This window comes from Scyliorhinus torazame, chromosome 21, assembly GCF_047496885.1.
Source record: "Scyliorhinus torazame isolate Kashiwa2021f chromosome 21, sScyTor2.1, whole genome shotgun sequence".
NCBI lineage: Eukaryota > Metazoa > Chordata > Chondrichthyes > Carcharhiniformes > Scyliorhinidae > Scyliorhinus > Scyliorhinus torazame.
The window spans coordinates 114,990,280-115,015,191 of record NC_092727.1 but is presented as its reverse complement, the minus strand read 5'-3'; the positions used below and the strand labels follow the sequence as shown (position 1 = coordinate 115,015,191).

Genomic DNA, 24,912 nt, shown 5'->3' with positions numbered 1-24,912 from the left:
TTGCTTGGCTGAAGTGTCAAGGTGTTGTGTTTGGTCACAGCCTCCAAATGAACTTGGGCTCCTGGTCATTTCTTCTGAAACCTCCTCCTGTTCAGCCTTCACTAACTTCCTACAAACACTCCTAGGAAGCCCAAACAACACATGAACAATTTCCTATTAATTAAAGCAGCATGTTGTCTCTGAGAAGATTAATTCCCATTGAGCTGGGAGTAAGAAATGTAAGGTCTTTCTTCTAACAGAGCACCAATGGATCTGTTGGCTAAATATCTAACACACTTTAAAATAGGTCGAAGTCGATGAATATTTTCACTTTGTGCTTTGCATTGGAAACAATGCTTTCCATATTCCTTGTCAATGTATTCATAGAGTTTAGATTAACATAGAATTTACAGTGCCGAAGGAGGCCATTCGGCTCATCAAGACTGCACCAGCTCTTGGAAAGAGCACCCTACCCAAGGTCAACACCTCCACCCGATCCCCATAACCCAGTAACCCCACCCAACACTAAGGGCAATTTTGAACACTAAGGGCAATTTATCATGGCCAATCCACCTAACCTGCACATCTTTGGACTGTAGGAGGAAACCGGAGCACCCGGAGGAAACCCACGCACACACGGGGAGAATGTGCAAACTCCGCACAGACAGTGACCCAAGCCGGAATCGAACCTGGGACCCTGGAACTGTGAAGCAATTGTGCTATCCACAATGCTACCGTGTTGCCGTTATTTGTACATGTATTATATTGAACATAACACCTAATATATCTTTCTCAGAGAGAGAATTTTTAAACGCCAATTGCTGTCACTTCGATAGTTAAAACCACCATTCATCTCACATGTCCGTGAAAGTGTCCCATAAAGTCTTCACACATAAGAAATCAGCAGTGTTACGCTTAATTGTGTGAAGTTCTGCAGTGGTTTCTGTCCATATTGCTATATTTTACTGAGATTTCGGAGTATACTCACGTGCTGTATAATGAACCTCAGCAATTGACTTGAGAGCTCACTCATCAGTCATAGAATCCCTAAAGTGGAGACGGAGGCCATTCAGTCTATCAAGTCTGCACCGACCCTCTGAAAGAGAACCCTACATAGGCACTATCTCCATAATCCCACCTAACCCTTTGGACACCAAGGGGCAATTTAACATGGCTAATCCACCTAACATGCACATCTTTGGACTGTGGGAGGAAACCAGAGCACCTGGACAAAACCCACACAGACACGGGAAGAATGTGCAAACTCCACAGTCACCTGAGGTCGGAATCGAACCCAAATTCCTGGCGCTAAAAGACAGCAGTGCTAACCACTGTGCTGTCAGTCATTGTGGCTTTATGTTGTAATACCTTTTAATTATATCATATACTCTGAAAACAAAATACTGAGTTGTATATAGTTGTTAATTAACTTATCAACTTCAAATATGGCTAATGCATGAAAGTTTGGCTATTTTAATGTGAACTACACCAATGTCGAAGTAGCTCTGCATGTCCTAGAACTTTAATTTTCCAAATTATCTTTATTTTATTTTAACGCTTGCCACTATAAAAGAGTGTTCAGAGCTGGGGGATGAAAGACCTTTTAACTCTATAGTCTGGCACAATGCCATCTCACGTCAGTAAAACACAAGATATCTTTTGTGAAGGCCACGAAGAATCCAGCACGAGTTCGTAAAGTCAAACGGAAAGTAACTTTATTTACAATATGTACACAGCAGCAATAGTTCCCCACTGCTTCCTTCTCTAGTCCATACCACAATGGCCAGCTCGATTTATACAGCTGCAACTACTAGTGATTGTCCCGCCCTCTCATTGCGGGAGCTCATACTTCCAAAAATAAATCATGGGATAACCAATTGTCCCCAGCCAATAGAATGCAGGCAGATTATAACAATACCGCTTCCTCAGCCTCAACAATGGCTACGAGCTTTACCTCGATGCAAGTGAGTGGTTTCAGAGAGAGTTAAAATCTGGTCCAATGTGTCTTCACCTCAACATCAGTAGAAGAGACTCTATTGGTGCGGTGTGGATTCTTCTGTTCCCCCCCCGCCCCCCCCCCCCCCCCCCCACCCCCCACCCCATTGCACCTCAGAACACTGATTGCTAATTCAATGGAAACGTGTGCAGGATGTGTGCTGTGGAATTGTACCCTTAAGAAACTGGATGAACATCATTCATACTCTGAGCAAAAGGCAAGACTGAATGAATGGACTCACTGTATCATAGGCCGCAAGAACCTTCTTGAGCAGATCGGGAACTGGACCCTGCGCCTCCATGGAGGGATACTCTTCGCTGAGGTTCAGTGTCACCAACACCGTGTTGTCACTGTTCAGTAACCACGACGACAAGGTCAAAATGCACTGCTTCATGTTTGCCGCAGGGGTCAGACCACACAATTCTTTAAACGAGACCATGGCATTCTGTGTGAAATATAAGTCCATCCATAAAATATATTGCAGCACCAGCTTTATACATTTTGAACGCCGATAACAAAATTGGCTGCATTATTCAAGCCCGAGCCCTTTATAATACATTAATAATTGAAAATTGTATAATGGAAGAACAAAAATTCATTTTGGAAATTACATGAAATCTGATTCCAGGAGTTATTCCCTACAAATATCCAAAAATTGGATTTCTTCACAAATTCTACTTACGCACTAACCTGCTGAGATTCCGAACTGCATAAGCTGACAATATTATTATCGGAGGTTCTAACACTCATTTCCAGTTTAGAGAAATGTTATAACATTTGCAGGACCCGGGTTGGAGGTTTCTGTAAATTACAATGCTGTGGGTAGTGAATGTCATCTTATATATTAGATATATCAAACTCTAAGGGGAACGGTTAGCATAATTCAGCAGCGAATCTCCATCTCTTCATTCAGTTTTGTTTCGGCCCCAGATAAAGAATGCCACTGCTGTCCCATCAAGCAGAAGTCTAGCAATTTTCACACCATTGACAGTATTAGCCCTCTGGTATACCCCAGGGATCCATCCTTGCGCGCATCACCCCTCCTATTTATCAACAGCAGCCCCCCTGTGGCATCATTCAAAAAGACGCGAGATTTCACACGTACATTGGATGACACCCAGTTCTACCTCAGCATCACCTTTCCCGAATGTCTTCATTTGTCACAATGCTTTTCTGACATTTAGCACAATATTGGATGAGCAGACATTTCCTCACAAACATTGGGAGAACTGAAGCCATTGTGCCCAATTTTAACTCTTGTCTAAGTGAGAGAGTTAAAATTTGTGGAATTAACTTCAGCCCTTATTGATTCCCTATCCACCAATTCTATATCGCACTCCCTGGCAACTTTCAGAGGCTGGACTAGACTGATCATAGTCTTGTTGTCATCCTTGACCAGGAGATGAGCTGCCAACTACCTCAGGGAGACAAATTAGTGCCATCTTTGTCGCATCACCAATTTCCACCCTTGCCTCCACTCACCTGCTGCTGAAAATATCTTCCACACCTTTAATCTCTAGACTTGCCTATTCCAATGCTCTCCCAGCTTAATATCTTTCATCTTCCATAAACATGGGTTCACCCATAACTCAAGTGCACATGCCCTAACTTGGGGGGAGATGGTGCTGTAGTGGTAATGTCACTCATTTGTAATCCAGAGGCTCAGGCTAATGTTCTGTGGGCATGGGATCAATGCCCACCATGGCAGCTGGTGGAATTTATATTCAATTAGCAACACAGCAATATAAAGCTGGTCTCAGTAACGGCAACCATGATGATTATCATTATATAATTGTTGTACAAATCTATCTAGTTCACACAGGTCCTTTAAGGAAATAAATCTGCCATCTTTGCTTGCTCTCCGTGTGACCCCATATCCACAGCAATGCGGTTGACACTTAACTGTTCTGCCAAATGGTCCAACAAACCACTCCGTTCAAGAGAAACTGCCACATCCCTTGAAAGAGTAAAGAAAACTTGCCCTGTTACCAGTTCTATTTCCACGTCCCTCCATGGCCTGAGGTCTTCCTATGTCTATCACCTTCTCCAGCCCCACAACCCTCCTACATCTCTGAGCTCCTTCCTGGAGTGTTCCTAATTTCAATCGCTCGATCATAGACCAGGATTTTCCAGTCCCACCAAAGTTGACCCTTCGTGGCAGGTGGACCATGCAAAACCCATAGACTTCAAAGGGACCAGATGATTCCACTGCTCGCGGTATTCGGAGCGGGAAAGCCCACCTCGTGGGGTGAGTGGGAGCTGCATAGAATTCCCTTCCTTAATCTCAGCTCAGCCTCTATGATAGCGTGGTTGTGTTGTAATTGACCAACTGACCACTAAGAGTCTCACTAGTATATAGATGAATGTTAAAGTCAGCTGAACCCCCCCCTCCCCCAGACTGACTGGAGAGCTGAAAAAGAGAGGTTGCTTGTGCATGATTTTTTTTCATTCATTTTTTAAAACAAATTTAGAGTACCCAATTATTTTTTTTTCCAATTAAGGGGCAATTTAGCATGGCCAATCCACCTAATCAGCACAGCTTTGGGTTGTGGGGGTGAAACCCACGGGGCAGCACGGTAGCATTGTGGATAGCACAATTGCTTCACAGCTCCAGGGTCCCAGGTTCGATTCCGGCTTGGGTCACTGTCTGTGCGGAGTCTGCACATCCTCCCCGTGTGTGCGTGGGTTTCCTCCGGGTGCTCCGGTTTCCTCCCACAGTCCAAAGATGTGCAGGTTAGGTGGATTGGCCATGCTAAATTGCCCCTCAGTGTCCAAAATTGCCCTTAGTGTTGGGTGGGGTTACTGGGTTATGGGGATAGGGTGGAGGTGTGGACCTTGGGTAAGGTGTTCTTTCCAAGAGCCGGTGCAGACTCGATGGGCCAAATGGCCTCCTTCTGCACTGTAAATTCTATGATAATCTATGATACGGGGAGAATGTGCTAACTCCACACGGACAGTGACCCAGGGCCGGGATTCGAACTCTGGTCCTCAGCGCCATAGTCCCAGTGCTAACCACTGCACCACATGCCGCCCCGCTTGTGCATGGTTTTGCTGTTATCAATCCATTATTTTGTATATAGCTTACCCACAGTTAAAGTTAACAAATCATTTATAACGTTAACTACAAGTGTTCTTGTAATAAATAAGGCCATCCGACAAGAACATTACACTCAACCACCCTTTCCTTCAGCATGTTCATAAAAACCTACCTCTTTAACCGAGTTATGGTCGTCTGTCTTAATATCTTATGTGGTTCAGTGCCAAACTCTGGTTGCTTACTCTCCTTTGAAGGGCCTTGTGCCATTTTATACCTTTGATGTATTTTTACCCTGGGCCATGCAACACCCACGGTTGAAAGGTATCGGGTGTCTGCACGTGTCTTGCTCAGTCACATTTCTCCTCCCCCTGTCAATAGGACTACACCACTAGCCCCCCCCCCCCCGACAATGAGCAGGCCGAGGCCCGGTGCTGTGCAGAGGTGTGGCGGGAAATTAAATTCTGTTCATTTAGCAGCAGTGGGGGCCAAGAAGCTGGCCTTTGGGCTCCTACTTGGGAGTGGAGAGGGAGTGGGAAAGAAAAACCAACCAAGATTCCCGTAGCCGAGCATTATCCAGCCACCCCTTCTACTGTGCCCCTCAATTACAATCTTTCCCCCTCAGGGAACTTGGGGAACTCAGTTCACAAACTCATTAAAAAAATGGCCACTTGGATGACAAACTAGAGGGTCACCATATTCATGAAACTGCACGCTTATCAGGTCAACCTTTAAGTAAGAAAGACTGGAGAAGGTTAGGTTTTTCAACTTAGAAAGTAAACACCGGAGCTGGAATTTTCTGGCCGTTCACGCCAGCGGGATCTTCCAGTTCCGCCATTGGCGCACTCCCAGTGGCGAGGGGTGCAGCCGACAGGAAACCCCATCGACAATGGTGGGCCCTGAAGATCCCGCTGCCGGCCAATGGCAGGCCGTCTCCACCCCTACGTCTAAACGTGCAGCAGGGTGCGCAGATAATCCCACCCCCGGAATTTGATTTCATAAAAGTTTATAAAAGGTAAAACAGGAAACGCAAGTCTGTAAAGTCACTTTAAATGATGAGAATAGCATCAGGGCACACAGACTGAAAGGAAGGGATGAAGTTCACTTTTGCTATCAGGAAATTCTTTACACAAGGAGTGACTGACAGGCGGGGTGGATTTTCGAATCTAGCGGACAGGGAATGCTTGAAATCACTTAAGAACGGAAGGCTGCACGAGAGGGTCCTTAGCGGCTTTGTGGATGGAGAAACTAAACTGGACTGAATGACCTTCTATCACTCGTAATTATCTTGTGATGTGGCAAGAGGATGGGTTTAAGAGAAGAAAAGAGGAAAATGTGAGGGAAAATAAGAGGAAAGACTAGTGGTGCAAAGAACGTAACCAACAGTACCTGTACATTTTCTCGTAAATCCGTTGCTTCGCGTAAAGGTTGAGTGGCTGCTCGAAAAACTTCATCGATAACTTTGATCCCTATAGTTTTGGTTGAAGTGTACTCTCTAGCTTTTTTACCTTTGCGAACAGAAATCCCCCTTTTATGGGATTTCCCTCCACCTCGGCGATTGGTGATGGCCACGTGTATGAATAATGTGCTGTGCGGCAGAAATTCGCCCGTCAAAGACTGCAGGGGCACATGCCTATATCCCGCCTGCAGGCATTCAAAAGGAATAGTGTACTGTGCAATGAACTCATCTCCAATGTAGTCATCATCTAAAACGACAAATCGCAGCAATGCGAGCTCAGGTAAATTAATCTGAAATTCAAAGCTTTCATCAAAGATGGGGTTGTCCTCGTTTTGAGTCACTGTCTTAGTCCTTTGTTCTGTACAGTCAGCTGGTATGCCATGAATCTCCACATAGACATACGGTTCCACAACATCACCCTTGGCCGCGGAACCTTTGGGTTTCGGCAGATTTTGACCGCTGATGATTTTGATGTGAAGCAACTGTGCTGAAACCCCAGGTAGTGAGTCCTTTGCGTTAGCACTGAAGTACGATACCTCTTCCCTCATAATAGCAGGACGAAGAACATACCCGCAGTTTCCATTCTGACGAAACCAGCCAATATTGAGATCCATCATTAGCCCAGGAGTCTGATAGTTCATGGCTACTATTTGGCAGCCACATTTCCAAAAGTCCTGAGGATTCATGTTACTGGCATCAATTCGCATCGGGCTTGGATACACCCTGGACAAGAACTTCTTGTTATAAATTACAAAGTCCTCTGGATATTCATTGGCAAATCTTCTTGCCACTATCTCATTAAATGAACAAATTTCCCAATATTTCTGTTTTGTTTTGGAAACTTCAAAGTCCTTGAACTGCACGGATTTCCCGAAGCTCACCAAGTCAGACAGTTCCTTGGAAAGCCTTAGTTTCTTCTCCGTGACTGTGTTCAGTTGGTCAACTTTATTTTTGCCCTTCCTTTGGCACATTTCAGTTCCTTCATCTTCATCACTGACATCTCCTTCAGAATCATAACAATTCCCAGGTAACTTTTTACCTTTCAGAAGAATCTTCCCTTTGAATTGTTCAGGTGACGGCAGGTAGTTCTCCTCTGGATCCGGGGTATCCGTGTGCAATCTATCGCCCAGAATCTTCTTCAGGTGCTGAGCCATCACTTTCTGCTGCTTAACTGAACAATGGGTGATCAAGCAAAGAATCAATGGATGCTCAGAAGCCACAAAAGCATACTTATTTACTACATCGAGAACACTCCGGAAAGCTATCTGCGTTGTCATCAAACGACCAACATAAATTGAAGGCTCATTATCCGGACCATCCCAAACCACAAGTTCAATACTTCGACAACCCATCTTCAGAGCTCGGATGTACCCATTAATATCTGAAGAGCCCCAGAAATGGTCCTCCAACCGACAAGCATTATGGGATGCATTAATGTAGTAATGCGACAAAGGCTGAGTCATATCCTGACACACATTTTCATGTTGTAGATCAAATATATGACAATCGAGTGAGAGGAGATAATTGGTGAAGCCATCGATGGAGAGGAAACCCTTTTCCTGACCTTGCTGTGATGGCTCATACTTGCGAATGATTTCCAAACAGGCATCTTCCGTGACACCCTCCACCCCCTGTTCTGCATCCAGGAATAACATAAAGTCCTTGCAATCGAGATATTCCTTATTGCTGGAAAACTGTACGAGCAGAAAAAATACTTCCGGTCGTGTGCAGAGCTCACAGTAAGCCTCAGTGAAGATCTCCAATGTAACCTCTGTCCCAAGTTGGTCTTTTGCTTTCTGCAATTCTTTGAATTTAAGTTCAGCTTTCGTGGTCTTCATACCTGGGCTCAGGCCCTTGATTAGTTGGACAGCCCTGGCCAAGGGAATGTGGCCCTCTTTTTCTACATCTGCAGCATGAAATACAGATTCCAACCATGAAGAGCGCTCGCTGTTTTGGTTTGACTCTATCATGTGAAGCGTCTGCTTTCCATATGAAACCAGGTACCTCAGTCCCATAACCCAGGTGTTCACAATATCAGCAGAACTGGCCACCAAGTCCAACGACTCATAGTTATCCCCGTATATTATTGAAAAAACACATTCATCTGAAAATTGGTCTGATATCCCGTTGCTGCGAAGCACGGCTGTCTTCTTTCCCAATCTTACCTCTTTGATGGATTTTATTTCAATTTTTGCCTTTTCGGAGTCTTTTTTAGATGGCTCCCATCTCAGGGACCTCATGTCAGAGCCAAGGATAAAGTAACGGTTGTACACTCTGCAGTTGGAGCGAACTTTTTTCATCTCACATCCCTCCTGCATGAAGGAAATGCAGGCGGCGGCACTGTTGATTTTCCGGTCGTTGGGCATACTGCTGAAGGAGACGGTCTTCTTCCTGTCCCGCCTTTGCCGTGACCCATCCTGAAACAACCAAAAAATTCAAGTTAAAACAAGAGCTGACAAAGCAACTGGTTAACAGATGCTCCAATAGGAGTTCAATATGATGGTTGCACTGAAGGAGTTAAAGGGTATAACTTTACTCACCACCATCATTGACTCTCCTCATCCCTACCTCCCTCCCTCTTAGAGCCAGCATATAGGGGCAGATGGTATTATATATTGTGGCTGAACTCCAAGATACATTTTGCCATTGTAATACATTTTTGACGGGCTCATTCTGAAAAGCTATGGCTTTACAGTTCCATTTTGTCAAATGCTATTTGTCATCAAGCTGACATTCACATCTAACCCAAAGCAGATTCCCTGCAGAAAATTGAAAATCATTTGTAATAATTATTGAATAAAAAACAGATTCTAATAGGTGTCGGTGAAACCCCAGTGTGGCCTGCCCCAATCCATTACTCACTCAAACTACTTCTGCAAAATTGCACATGCAGCAGACGGACAAGAAAACACAAATTTTGTGTCTTTCTGTGAAGTTCCAAGACCTTAAATACCATTTGCAGTTTTCAAAACATACAGCAACTGCCCCAACCACTTAATGGTCTTAAAATTGCTTTCACAAGAATAGCCGCTCTCAAAATGTCACAAGGGAAAAAAGGAGGACATATTCGAACAGTATCCCGTTTTTATATCCGTGAAGACATCTTTAACAAACCTAACCATTTTCACCCAGATTTACCCTTCTGTAGATCTTCAGCTACTTGTGTGAGCCAATTACTTCAGTTGCTTGTGGGCTGATGGCAAGATAAGTCCATGCAAGTTCAACTCTTGCAAGTTATCAATATCTTTTGATCTGGTTTGTATGAAATAGTTACAGGAGCTAATGGGAACAGATGAGCAGTCTGCTGATAAATCTATCACCAACTCTATGATAAACTTTAAGATAAATAACTTACACTAAAATTGGAGAGCAGCAGCATCCATACTGAAACGATAATCTAATATAGTTGTTTGGTAGTACAGAACTTGCTGGGGAAAGAGACATGCAGTCAAAGTTTTTCATCTTGCACTCCAGATTTGTCAGGCTCGCAATGCCGCTCACTTATGCTTGCTAGGAGGCTACAAATACTCATCTGGCCTCTGCAGGCAAAAATGACTTGTCCAGGCATTGCACCTTGTCCAGGCATTGCATCTTTTCAGAATTAAACAAAAAGCCTGGAAGGTGGGGGTCAATATTTTGCTGGGTTCATTCTCTATGGCAATGACTTGACCATTGTCACTTGACAACCAATCAGTACATTTCCTTACTCCGTATGAAGTGTTGCTCCCTTTGAAATTTGACATTCTTCTGCATGCCCTGATGAGTGCAAGATGAAATGCTTCAACAAGTCTCCTCCTTTTCAGTGATAATTTAATAGTAGTTTTAACGTTGCTTCTAGAATCTCCTAACATTGGAGGGAGCATAGGAATTTACTATTTACAAACACACAACTCGATATTAGGAAAATAACTTTGTGTACAAAGAGAACACAACTTTGGATTTTCACATCACCTTTCGCCCGAAGTACTTCAAGGCCAATGACGCTTTTTAAAATCAAATATAATGTGAAGAAATGTGCCATCCAACTTGCATAATCAAAAGCAATCAACTAATTAAATTTGTCCTGGGTTATTAGGTTATTGAACATGTCGTGGATAGATTTCAAAATAGCCAATGAAAATTTCCAGTTGTTAAATAAAGTAGCAACTGACGGAAGCAAACTTCTTAATATCAGTCATCCAATTGAAAGCAATTGGAAATTATGGCCTGGTAGCATATTTATGAAGCTCCTATCGTTCAATGTGGACCAAAGACAGCAGTGGCTGTGGCACCACTTACTGGGCCAAAGGATTGAATCATGATGAGATCTTGCGAAGGGACGTAGCCAACATCCTCCCCATATCGAGGTGTCAATCTCCACTGTGTAAGGTAGAAACCAGGTTGGGTGGGCAGGGAATGAAAATCAAGAATTCACAATGGTGCAGTCAATATGAATTCATTAGCTGTGCGAAGATCAATAAATCGATGGCCAATATTGAAATTCATCTCTCTCTCTTTCTCTCTTTAGGAGCCCAGCTGGGAGTGCTCAAATGACAACTTATCCATATGCTCATTGTCTCTAGAGTGGATATGTATTTTAGTTTATTATTGTAAACAGACTGGCTCAAACTGGTGCCAGATGTTTTCCTGTCAACCTGCTATGTTCGATCAACGGAACACTGTTCAATTTGACATGACTTCCTGGTTAAGAGGCTATGACAAAACGTTATAAGTGTTTATAGCTATTCCTGCCCATCGGGCTTCAGTTTGTGTGACGATGGCACCAATGATAAACTCGAGTTTAGTTTGAGGTGAAAGAGAAAGTTCGCATCTTATGACACATAAAAGATAAAGGGGTTAGATTTATTTTTGGAAGCAAGATTTTGTAGCTTATATACCCATTTTAAAATGATCAAAAGTTACCTACTTCAGATGAAGTTAATAAAAGGAACAAGGCTAGAATTAAAAACTGCAGAAGCACACAATATTATGAGGGACGTAGGTAGGTAGATAGGAAGAAACTTTTCCCTTCAGTAGAGGGGTCAATAACCAGGGGAAATAGATTTAAGGTATGGAGCAGGAAATTTAGAGAGGATTTGAAGAAACCCTTTTTCACCCAGAGGGTGGTGGGAATCTGGAACTCGCTGCCTGAAGGGGTGATAGAGGCAGGAGCCCTCACAACATTTAAGAAGCATTTAGATGAGCACTTCAAATGCCATAGCATTGTAGCCATCTGGGATGGCCAATTACAAAGAACCACGGGAAATATGGCCAACGCAGGATCCAGACGAACTTAGAGCTTAAGTGTATATTTGCCACTAGATAACCAGACACGATCGAAACCCCCAGCCGATTTGCATTCTAATGCCCCATTTCCCCAGAACAAAAGACTTGTACTCGGGTATCAGATACAGACTCATCGGCGCCACTCCCTTCACCCAGGAAGCCCAAACAGCAAGGTCAATGACTGCTCAGGACACGCCCAGCCATCAAGGCACCCGCCCCTTTATTGGCTAAAATCGAAGGCAGTAATCAAAGTCTGCCGAATTATTGGGTCCAAACCTATGGACCGCCCAAAAGAGCACGAAACCCCCGAAGGATAAAAGGAGACACTGCAATGTGTTCAGTCACTCTTGGCCCCGGCTTACGCCTAAAACCAATTGCAGCATCATGACCAGAAGCAAGTTCAAGACCAACGATTGCTACCAGACGGATAAGCCCAGCAGAATCAAAGTCACTTCTCCAGACCCAGCCATGCAAGATCCGAACAAAGGCCTTGTTCCTCTACATAAAGCCGGGTGCCTGAAGTTAAGTACAGGTTGTTGTTGTTGTGTTAGGTGTAATTTAGCTTGTAGTGTTTTATGCTGCATGTCGAAGTAATACTTGTGTGTAAATAAACTACCATTGAACTTGAACTAACTAACTGGTTGTTTGGTCTTTGATCGATATCCGGTAAAACCTTGTGGTGGTATCATTTGCTACCTGGCAACTCTAAAGAGCATCATTATTAATTGGCGACATTACTCCGGTGCCGATTGGCAATAGCATACAAGGCTACGGGCCAAGTGCTGGGAAATGGAATTTGAATAGATAGGTGCTTGATGGCCGGCGTAGATACGACGTTCTGCAAAGCTCTATGGCTCTACGACTAAGTTGAGCATAGCAAAACCTGCAGATCAAAGTGGTTAACCAATGATACCAAATTAAAGTGTTAAGCTCCAACATATTTGCACATCATGTAATGGAGGTCATTTCCAATCTGCCAATCAGCTTATCACATGAAACATTACAGAGAGATCAGGAATTATATTAACTTATCCATCAAAGTAGTCATATCACCACAACAAATGGGAGGTCAGTTTCTGTCTCTATCCATGTCGCTCTGGGAAGGGCCTTTATTATTCAAGCTTCCTGACCCTGCCCCACCTCCCCAACTCTTTTTATTCAATGTAGCATCTACAAACAGAACCATGTCTCCTATGAATAAAAATGCTTTCATAATTAAGCAAAAATAGCATGTCTCAGGATTAGCAACGACTCACTTGACACTAGAGATGCCGAATATGTCCCTTAAAATAGGTGCTGGAAAAGGGTGCTGCATAGTTCAAGTTAATCCAAGTTCAAAATACGAGGCACTACATTAGATGCAAAAGATTCGCACAAAAGCAAAAATAATACAGCTGCATGATATTAAATTTACAACCAATTTATTTATCAACTTTCTAACTTTCTTGGAATCTTTAACTGCGCATTCCTGCCTCCGTGCCTGATGAGATCTATTTTACTGGCACGACATGAAAATACTATTGACCCGAGTAAATTAAATGTTTTATGGTTGCTGCTGAGACAGTTCCCTCAATTGCCCTGAAATGTTTCAATGGATTCATGCTCAACATGTCCAGCCATTGCGGAGCTACAAGCAGCGAAGGGTGTGGGATACTGAACTACATATCCAAACAATGAAGTACAAGTTAGAGGAAGACACGTCCAGATTTTTTGTTTTCCCGTCACGTCACATCTTGAATACGGTGTTGCATTTCTGGTCACCAATGCACAAGGGAGACATTTAGGCATTGGATGCAGTTCAAAGGATAGAGCCCCAGGTGAGGGGGTGACTGAGATATTATGACCAATTGGATAACTGTGTACTTGAAAGGAGGAGATGGGGCAGTGAACTTATATAGTCAAGATTGAAAATAATGGAGGGAAAAAATAGATTCAGAATGTTACATCAAAGTAAACAACAATGAAATAGGAGATAGCAAAAGGCAAACTTGGGATGGGTGCGTGGTAGCTTCTCTTGAATGACGGATAATCAGAAGAGATGCAACTCTGGTAAATTTCCTCGTATCCACTCAACAGCATCGTTGACGTTAACAACTTTGGCTCGCCAACTGGGTATGAAACAATATACTATCGTACAGAGTCTTGCAGCTCCGTGACTGCCAGTCAGCGTCCAGAATCTATCGAAGGCAAAAGCCCAGGATTTCTAGGGTGAACCCCGACCCTGGTCCCTGGATTGTTTTTTTTTTAAGGTCATGGAGCCCTATCGGCCAATCGCCCCTTAAAAGGGGCCAGACATCACATCCCTCCCCTTCTAAGTCCTTTTATAAAAATGATAAGAGTTAAACTATACAATCCCCAATAAATTTAACACTTAACCCATTCAGCCAGTCCATCATAGATTTAGACACTCTGGTGGTTTCTGCTTTCTGGCAGAGAGGCATGACTCCACCAACGCGGGTGATTCTGCTGACTAACTTGCTGCAGAAACTGCTCCACCTGGTATCTCCTCAGGTACGGGCAACTCGGCCTCAGCCATTTCTGTGGTGACGGCCAGATCTCCTGTCACAGGTTGACGCGTTACTTGGACAACCAATGTTTCCTGCAGGCGATATGATTTCAGGCTGTAGTACTGGTTGCTGGGACAACTCTCGTCCGTGTGAGTGGTCCACATGTTTCCTGACAATTATAGCTTGTACATTCACTTTGTAAGACAGCGGTCTTGCTTTGGAAATCTCTGACATACACTGGTTCACCTTGTGCAAGAGACCTTGCTGCTTCGCCTGAATCGTGGTTTTCCTTCTGACCGGCCTCTACCATCCCCGGCAAATTCGGAAACACCAGATTAGTCTGATCCGAAGGTGCTGGCCCATCAATAATCCCGCCAGCCGGACTCCTGTCGTAAAATGCGGCGTTATCCAGTATCCTAGAAAAAAATCAAGACATTCTAGTTTGCAGATTCACACCCGATTGCTTTTCAAGACCCATCTTGGAGATTTGGATTGCTTTTTCAGGCAGTTAATTGGATGCTGGGTGGCAAGGCGCAGTCCGGATATGCTTTATACCATTTGCAGAGGTGAAATTCTGAAATTCACCACTCGTGAAAGCCTTTCCATTATCCAACACGATTATGTCAGGTATCCCATGGGATGCAAAACACTGACACAATTTCTCAACTGTGACATGCGACATCGCAGACTTCATTTTGAACATTCCACCCACTTTGAATAAGCATCTATCAGGAGCAAAACCATTGTGCCCAAAAATGGCCCCAGATAAATCAATGTGATCACGCAGCCATTCCCAATGGCGCAAAGAGGCTGTAGCAGGGAATTTGCATTAATCGCAGTGCTTCACTAACCTCTCAATGTCAGCATTGATGCAAGAGCACCAAACACAGCTCCATCTGAGCATCTTCATTTTTGACACACCTAGCTGCGCACTATATAATTCAGCCAAGAGCAACTCCCTTCCTGGTACAGGAACGACTATTCTTACTCCCCAAAGTATGATGCCGTCTTCACAACTTAATGTGTCTTTCCGAATACAATATGGCTTCATCTCTTCAGACACTGGCTCACCGGTCCATCTTGTTAATATTCTGTGCTTTACTTTGGACAATAGCTAGTCTATGCTGGCCCAATACTTGATTTGCTGCACCAAAACTGGCAACATATCCAAGAAGTTTGGCACCATTGCAAGTTCCTGCAATACGGGTGGTACTCTCCCAGACAATGATAGGTCACTCAGTGCATCCATATTTGCTATCTGCATTCCAGGCTGGTGTTGAAATGTATACTTGTATGCTGATAAAATTAATGTCCAACGCAGAATCCCTGCTGATGCATTTGGCGGAAGAGCCCTGTCTTTCTTAAAAAGATCCATAAGGGGTTTGTGGTCCATTAGAATGGTAAAATGCCTTCCATACACATACTGGTCTGTACTCCATACACGACAGCCAACCCTTCTTTTTCAATATGAGAATAGCCTTTTTCACCCCTGAGAGAGTTCTGGAGACATATCAGATAGGATTTTCAGGCCCATTATCCATTACATGAGACAAAACGGCACTGACGCCATAAGGAGGTGTCACAAGTTAACATTCATTTTCTGGACGGGTCGAAGTGCAGCAATAAACATGAATATAATAACCTCTTTACCTTGTTAAAAGCTTCTCTCTGAGGCATCCTCCAAAATCAATGCTAATGCTTCTTTAGTAAAACATGTATGGGGGCCAATAATATGAACAAATTTGGCAGAAAACGCCCATATTAATTCACGATTCCTCAGATGGACCTGAGGTTCCTTTATTGATTTAACCAAGTCTTCCATGGGATGCAACCATGTGCATCTAGACGGTAACCCAGGTAAGCCACTTCACTGGCCTGAAAAGTACATTTCTCTTTCTCAAGATGAACTCCAACCTCTTGAAATCTTCTTAGCACCTCTTCCAAGTTAGCTAGGCGCTCGGCTTCCGCCGATCCCGTTATCGGTACATCATCCAGATATACACTTGGCAATCCTTGCAACAAAGGAATATGGTACAAGCTGATGAGACGCCGAAGGCAAGAATGTACATGAAACAAATCCTTGTGCGTAACTTTGGGAAGCATCGTCCAACTCAATCTGTTCATAATCATGGCTCATGCCTAACTTCGTATAAGATTGGCCCATGGCCAGCGCAACTTTGTATAAGATTGGCTTCCGGCCAGCTTTGCATACAAATCTTCTATCTTTGGAATAGGGTACTTGTCTAGCTTGGCAGCTTGACTCACTGTCAATTGTAATCCCCACAGGTGCTGACGGTCTTGTCTAGTTTCATCACCGAGGTTATGGGGGCCACCCATTCGGCAAGCTGGACTGGCCAATTCATCTATCCTTTTCAATTCTTTCTCCACCTTTTCTAACAAGGCATAGAGCATGGGTTTGGCCCTGAAAAACCATAGGGCTGCTCTAGGTCTGCATGGATCTTCCCCCCAGGCCCTTCATTTTCCTTAGTTCATCTCAAAATACATATTTGTACTTCATTATTAATTCTGGCAGGCCTCCTTCTTTTATTTGAAAACTTTCTGTCCAATTTAATTTAATTTCTTTGAACCAATCGTGGCCCAGCAGACTTAGTCCTCAGCCTGGTATTAGTGGGAGTTGGGCAGATTGCTGCTGATATCTCACTGGTATGGTGGTAGTTAGTTATGAAACAACTAACATTTATTTACAACATACTATCTTTCAGAGTCTTGAAGCTTTATGGCTGCCAGTCAGGGTCCAGAATTGATCTGAGGCAAAAGCCTCCGCTTGCTAGGGCGAACTCCCACTCCAGTCCCCTGATTGGCTTTTTGGGCCATGTGACTCTATTGGCTGATTGCCCCTTAAACGGGCCAGACATCACATTGACAAAGGCGAGAGAGACTGTTCTCTACTCACCTGCATTCCCGTCAGTGAAGAGCTGGGAGTATCAGAAGACCTCAAGGACTCTTGCCACTGGGTAATGTTTCTTGCAAGATACTCACTCTAGATTACTACAGAGGTGTTTTGACCTCCCAGCAAAGAGATATTGTAAAAACATGTACATGAATCAATTGAACATGCAGTGGACATCAAAAGGTTGCCTTGCTCCCACAACATTAAACCTGTCGGACACCAGAAACCTCACTGGTTTTAAAAAGTCAAACTTAACCCAGTGTCTCAGTAAAGGAGGTTTATTGCATGCCTGACCCTGCTATGCAACCTTTCAGGTTCTTTGAGTCACCAAAGAAATGGACAGAATCATAAAGTGCAGCATATTTTGCCTGGATTCTGAACCATTTTTGGCAGAACCAGGGTGCGTGCCTACCTCAGTGAGGAAGGGGGAAGACGTAAATAAATGGCACCGGGGATAGAGATGCAACAAGGTGACTCTTCAGACAATCAACAGACATTATTGTGGAAACCCATTCCAAATTGACCACCTTCCCAACAGCATCTCATCACTCAGCTGTTGTTGGCCACAGTCACACTGGTCTTTAAAGTGGCATTCAGTCCCACCTCTGGGCACATTGGGAGATATATGCCGCACTGGGGCAACAGTTGTCTTTATTACACTTATTGATATGTTTTGATATACCACTGAGTGTAATATGTGTTACTCAAACCTTGGTTGCTGATGAGGTTTTCTGAATCGCGATGAAAAAGACTCAAACTCGTCCAGTTGTAACAAAAAGTTTATTGAGTAACTTTAACATTAATTGCGTGAGTTCTTTACTTTAACATTTACACTAGTGATAACGTCAACAAGATCTAACTACAGTAACTATGCTTGACTACACTAACCATCTGAGCTAATCTTATACGCCTGTCCTGGTCACAGTACACCCGAAAGACACACACACACAGACAGACACAGACACAGACACAGACACACACACAGACACACACACAGACACACACACAGACACACACACAGACACACACACAGACACACACACAGACACACACACAGACACACACACAGACACACACACACACACACACTGCGGTTGCTTTTCTACCCCTGTTGGTCCGGCCCTCTTGTGATCATCTGGTGCTACTGATTACACATTAACCCCTTACATACATGCACATACAGAGATCACTAAAAGTTGCTGAATTGGCAGGACCTCTGCCCGATTTCATGTGATGTCCATTGGTGCAAACAAAAAATGGTTTGTTCCCAGTTCTAGAGTTGAATTTTGAGTCACCAACAACCTGGCATAACTGACGTCAATGAAAATCTTATCCACTCAGATAATGCTGCCAGGCCTTGGACCCCTGGCACTCTGTCCTCAATATTAATTTTAGCTCACCATACCAAACACATCGCCAGATGCAAATATCTCCTTCGTATCTTGTTTATGCTTTATTTGCCAAAGAAAACAGCAGCAAGTCTTCCTCCTGCAGGTGCAAATAGACACTTAAATGGCACAAAATTGTGGGAAATTTGAAAATACCAGTCAAACCACACAATTCTCCAGAAATGCACTCCTGGAATGGAAAGTACACAAAATTATTTGCAATCATTCAGGACTGAGAACAGCTGCAACCACATGAGGAAAATTAATGCCTTTGCTGTCGGAGTGACTCAGCCTGGCACAGTCAGCGTCATATCCTAATGATGTCATTGAGAAGTGGGGACAACCCAAATCTGCTCGCTTCCTCACAGAGAAAAGCAAAGGGGATCAACTGCCCAGCTCCCTCTTGTGACGGCAACGCCAGCGGGAGGTTGCTGGGAGTACATCATCTGTTAGCCTGGATTGCACACGAATACTTAAAAAGAAATGAAAAAAAATGCATAAAACTTAATGAGGTCCGGGACTGCCTGCAGGAACCAGTGGGGCGTAAAGACAGGCTGAGTGCAGAGCAGACTGTCAATGCACCATGGCCACCCAAGATCCCATTGGCAAAGGCCGTCGCACATCCAGAATCTAACAGCAATCTGTCTCAATAGATTGAAAACACCAAACTTGTTTTTCGGAGGTCCCAATTACATTCCTTGATTATGGCTCCTTTTCACGCAGGCATTTCTGGGAGCAAGTCACCTGGTGCTATACCACCATTTTGGGGCTTTCAAGCGCTGAGGATTCGTCAGTGGCAAGTATATAAGTTGGCTGATGTAGACTGGGAAAATGGGGGCATCATTCAGCGGCCCCGTCATGCCTGACTTAGGTCAGGCCAAGGTCATTGAATCTCATGAGAGGTCTTTATCGAGAATCTCGCCGCTTAAAATGTCTCGCAAGAATCTCACAGCGCCTCACAATCTGGATCTCACTGGATGAGATTCAGGTATGCATCTTTAAATGAGTCATTTGACTCATTTCAATATGTGCTCGCCCAATTCACCCGGGGCCTGGGATTCACCGACCTAGCCAGCGAGGCCTCAACCGGACTCCGTTTGGTATGGGTTTACAAAGCGGTGAACCAGTCGTGGTGGTACCTCGGGGTGTCGCTGGGGTGTTGAGGCCCCCGGGTGGTCGGGCACAGAGCAGGATGTTTTCCCGGAACTCCCCCCGACACCCAGACACGTTAGCACTGCCAGGCTGGCAGACTGCCAGGGTGCCAGTCTGGTAGTGCCCAGGTGACAGATCCGGGTGGGGGTGGGGGGGGGGGGTCTTGCTCATAAGAGGTGGAGTGGAGGGGGGGGGGGCTCAAGGATCCCGGAAGAGGTAAATTGGATGAAGTGAGGCAGGTCCACAGTAAGGCACTGAGGGGGTTGAAAGATCGCGGTTGCCTTTAACAATGCCACACCGATCGCAAGTGGTCTCGCCGGGGAGTTCCTTGCCGAGACCAAAAAAATGGCAATGTGCCATTGAATAGCGTGTCTTTCTCAGTGCTGCTAAATGCGCCATTTGTCGTTCAGCGGACTTTAACTTGATTCAGCTGAGGTTAACAAGCTAAGATGATAGAGAAGCAAAGACAGACATGTTTGCAGAGATTTCATAACTCTTAACAAAGAGTTCCATTGAGAAAGAGTTTGAGAAGGATGCACCATCCATGGCTAGGTTAAGGATGGTGCATACAAATATTCCAAAGATTGGGAAAATGTTGGAAACCAGCAAAGGGTAATTTTTTTAAAAAGAGAAAGGAATTGGGGTATAAGAAAAGACTAGCGAGAAATATAGAAACAGACAGTAAAATCTCCGAGAGCATATAAAAAGGGAACAAGTAGCCAAAATAAGCATTAAACCCGCGAGGATGAGATTGGAGAATTAACAAGGGAAACAACGAAATGGCAGCAACTTTGAACATGTATTTTGTATCTGTCGGAATTCACAGTAGAAAACACAAGATGCCTCCCAAGTAGAGTAGAAAATCAAGAGACAAAGGGAGGGAGGGACTTAACATAGTCCCAATCACAAGACAAATAAATACCTGGAAAACTGTATGGGACTGAAGGCTGACAAATCCTGTAGGCCTACTGGCTTGCATCCTAGGGTCTTAAAGAAGTGTCTGCATTGGTTGCAATCTTCCAAAATTCCTTAGATTCTGGAAAAGTCCCAGTGGATTGGAAAACCACAAATGTTTAACATTTCTATTCAAGAAAGGAAAGAGATAGAAAACAGGAAACTATAGGCAAGTTACCTCAAAATCAGTCATTGGGAAAATGCTGGAATCCATTTATAATAATAATAATAATCTTTATTGTCACAAGTAGGCTTCCATTAACATTGCAATGAAGTTGCTGTGAAAAGCTCCTGGTCGCCACATTCCAGCGCCTGTTCGGGTACACAGAGGGAGAATTCAGAAAGACCAATCCGCATAACAGCATATCTTTCGGGACTTGCGGGAGGAAACCGGAGCACCCGGAGGAAACCCACGCAGACACGGGGAGAATGTGCAGACTCCACACAGAATCACCCCAGGGCGGAAATGGACCTGAGTCACTGGTGCTGTGAGGCAGCAGTGCAAACTATTGTGCCTAGTTTTTTCCCCCTCAATTCCTCAGAATTGCTAAGTCAACCAATCCTCAAAACCATGTAAAAATCTACCCATGCCTTTCAATACATGTCCAATTATTGTCATTCCTTTAGTATTTTTCACTTCAGAACAAATGCCTTCAGGCGTTTTACTATGTTAAAAGGGCCATATAAATACATGGGCTTGTTCACGACCTTAGAGCAGTCACTGTGCAAAAATTCACATTGCTTGATCCAAACCACAAACGGTTATAAATGAAGAATGAACCTCAAGATAAATCAGTGGCTTGATATCTTATATGCCAAATGTTTCCATTTAATACAGTAAATAATCATGTTTACTACTTAGAATTTCCGCTGCAACAATGCTTTACATTTACTTTACCGAAGGTCACAGGTTAGACCTGGGGTGGAATTCTCTGATAATGGGGCTATGTCCCCACGCCCGCAGGGAAACGGGTGCGAATCACTCTGGACTTTCCTGGAGAAATTCCAGAGCGATTCTCCGTTTTGCAGGGAGCTAGCAGGGCCCCGGGGTGCTCCTCGCAGCTCCGGCTCCCGATACGGGGCACTGCACTTCCGGCCGGGGGTCCTGTGCATCATGGCGGACACACACTGCGTGGACCGCGCCCCCCGACAGGCCGCCCCCCCCCCAGATTGTATGCGTCTGTCGATCGGTGACCCCTGATCGCGAGCCTGGCTGTCCTGGAGGACCCCCACCCCCACCCCCCCGCCCCCGGTGACCGATCCTCCCTGCCCCCCACCAGGGCAGCCGCGGGTTGAGTCCGCAGCCGCCTCTCCGAGCTTCCACCCGGTGGAACCATGAGTGAACCACGCTGGCGGGAACTCAGCCGGTTGCCGGCGGAGAATCGCCGCGGGAACCTCATTCAATGGCCCCAGACCAGCGCCGCATTGACCGCGCGCGATTGGCAGCTATTCTCTGGTCCCCGGAGAATCGCGGGAACGGTGTCGGACCAGAGCGCGGATCTGACAGCCATTCTCCACCCCAGTGCCGAGCGCGTTTGCGGCGTGGAGAATCCCTGCCCATGTCTTGACCAAACAAATATTTCTTGAAGAGATTTTTTTTTTTAATCCAGCAAGTGAAGAGCTTGCCCATTGCTATGACAGATTTTTAACTGCATAAATTGTAATTAGCTGGGCTGAAAGTGGAAGGTATTCTTCAATTTAACTTGTGCACCAGAAACGGGTGTCACTGAGCTGATTACTTTAGGGGTTGCCAACTGTGATTAAATGTATTCCTGGAAGTTTCATCACATGACTTTCCCCCATGTTCCAGCTATTAGTCGGCCAACACATCTGTCCTCGGCACACACCAATTGGGAAAACAACAAAACTCTTTACCCAATTGGATGATGCTCATCAGTCAGCCAAAGACCCCTCCCCCCACATTTGCAAAGTTTTTATATCTAGTAAAGAGAAACGTTCAAAGAAAATGATATTTAAAAACTTTTAATGTTCCAATTATTTTTCATCCTGCAGATTTCAGGCCGGTCCTGGAGGGTTGGCAATCCTATGGCTGCTCAAGGTAGGTCCTTTTGATTAAAAGCAACTGTCAAAAATGCTCAGCTTTTCTGGCAGCATTTGTGGAGTGAGAAATTTCGAGTCGAATAAGACTCTTCCATATTCCACGCAAGGGTCATAGTCAACTCAAAATGTTAACTCCAATTCTCTCCACACCAATTTTCCCAGCAATTTCTGGTTGTTTTTCAGGTTTTCAACACCTGCAGCATTTTGCTTTTATATCAAGGTCCCCCTTTAAAAGATGTAGATCGGGGTCTGGTGATATCATCGATGCTGAGGCTTTGGAGCTATTGGGTCTTGGAGCAGTGGCTGTGTTTCCAAACTTACCTCACGGCACCGAGGACGTGGGTTCGATCCAGGCCCCGGGTCACTGACCGTGTGGAGTTTGCACCTTCTCCCAGTGTCTGCGTGGGTGACATTATGTGTAATGTCTAGCACATTAAGAGTTAATGTGACACTATGTTCTACCACCAGATGGAGCTGGGGAGCAGGCCTAGAAAAGGGAAGGCCTCTCGGGCTTCTGAGAGTGGAGAAGGCGAGAATAGGTTAGAGAGAGGAGAGCAGAGTACAATTTAAGATAGTGTGCATGAAACAAGTGCTAGTATAGTGTAGATTGTAGTTTAGTTAGAATATTGCTTGCTTGGGGCAGCACGGTGGCCTAGTGGTTAGCTCAGCTGCCTCACGCCGCTGAGGTCCCAGGTTCCATCCTGGCTCTGGGTCACTGTGTGGAGTTTGCACATTCTCCCCGTGTCTGCGTGGGTTTCGCCCCCACAATCCAGAAATGTGCAGAGTAGGTGGATTGACCACACTAAATTGCCCCTTAATTGGAAAAAAATAATTGGGTAATCTAAATTTAAAAAAAATATTGCTTGCTTTAGGAATAGTGTTCGAACTGTATAATAATTAGTGTAATAAATTTAGCTTTGTTTATGTGACATGGCTTTTCGTACACTACAAATGCATCCTGGGTATAAGTAATACAAGAACACCACAACCTCAACAACCGAAAAGATGTGCAGAGTAGGTCAAGTGGCCACATTAAAATTGCCCCTTAATTGAAAAAAAAAGAATTGAGTACTCTAAATGTAATTTTTTTAAAAATTTATAAAGTGTTTCCAAATTTACCTGAGCACCCGTCAAAACTTGCCCCAAGTTATAAATCAAGCCAGTGTCCCTGGCACAGCTGCCGAGGTCAGGAAACATAAGTGGAAATGTATAAATCATATCGAGCAACTAAAGGAGCTGTTGTGCTGATGTCCAATTGAGTGATTAGCAACAAAATGGGTGACATATTTCAGCCATAATGAGCGTCACTCCAAAGTAAATGGGTGTCGGCAGGTCTGTCATTGCAGATCCCCTGCTTCACATCGGCAGACAGCTTGGGTCAAGTGATGGAATTGTTTACTCCGAATACTAATTGAAGTAAATGACTCACGGACGTCGACCCCACCCCTCCTCCCAACCACCCCTAAGCCCTCCAGTCCCCCACACCCCTCCCCCCTAACCCCAATTTACACCAGACGAGTTGCTATGATTCTGCTGCAGATTCACAAGAATTGCAAGGACACTGTGCAAATATAAACTGGGTATGAAGAACAGTTTTGCAGGCAATCCGTGAGACCCTGGCGTTGGGAAAAAGAAAGCCTTCTGGTTTTTTTTCTTTCCGTCTGCTGAATAAACGTATTCATGCTTCGCCAATTTATGCCTTGGAGTTAATTTTCCGAGTAAGAACTCCCCCATTGTAATTGATTAAGCTATTCCACGGAGGACAAGTGAATTACTATGAGAAACTCACTGGGATCTTGGCTCTTTGTAAGGCTGCAACAGAAGAGAGCGATGAGATAATGCTGGAAATTGAGGCTGTTTATTATCACTCAGAAAAACCGTCTCCTTCAGCGCTGTTATCACATGGCTTCCACACATAAACCAACTAAAAATGATCTTGACTTTGGCCATGCAGCACATTAACCAGTGACGCACTTGTCACAAACCATTCCACTTTTTAAAAAAAAAAAAGAGTCTGAGAAAGGATTAGAAGCTTCGAGGGCTGGAAGGACAAGACAAAAATAAAAGCTGTGGATGCTGGAGGTTCAGATTGCCAACAGAAAATGGTGGCATCTCAGTTCCCATGGCGAGGTCATCGATCTGTAACATTAACTCTGTTTCTCTCCCCAGATGTTGTATGTGTGGATTCTGACTGTAATAGAGCCAC

The 24,912-nt window shown here is 44.5% G+C and overlaps 1 protein-coding gene across 2 annotated transcripts in view; it reads right to left on the bottom strand.

Moving 5' to 3' along the window:
• LOC140398536 (inactive phospholipase C-like protein 2) overlaps nt 1-24,912 on the bottom strand; it is a 265,583-nt gene that overhangs the window by 81,581 nt on the left and 159,090 nt on the right. For both annotated transcript variants that reach the window (XM_072487317.1, XM_072487318.1), the window contains exons 2-3: nt 6,399-8,885; nt 2,217-2,420 (exon numbers count right to left, since the gene is read on the bottom strand). In XM_072487317.1, coding sequence (XP_072343418.1) covers nt 2,217-2,420; nt 6,399-8,885 — 2,691 coding nt within the window. The remainder of the gene's footprint in view (nt 1-2,216; nt 2,421-6,398; nt 8,886-24,912) is intronic.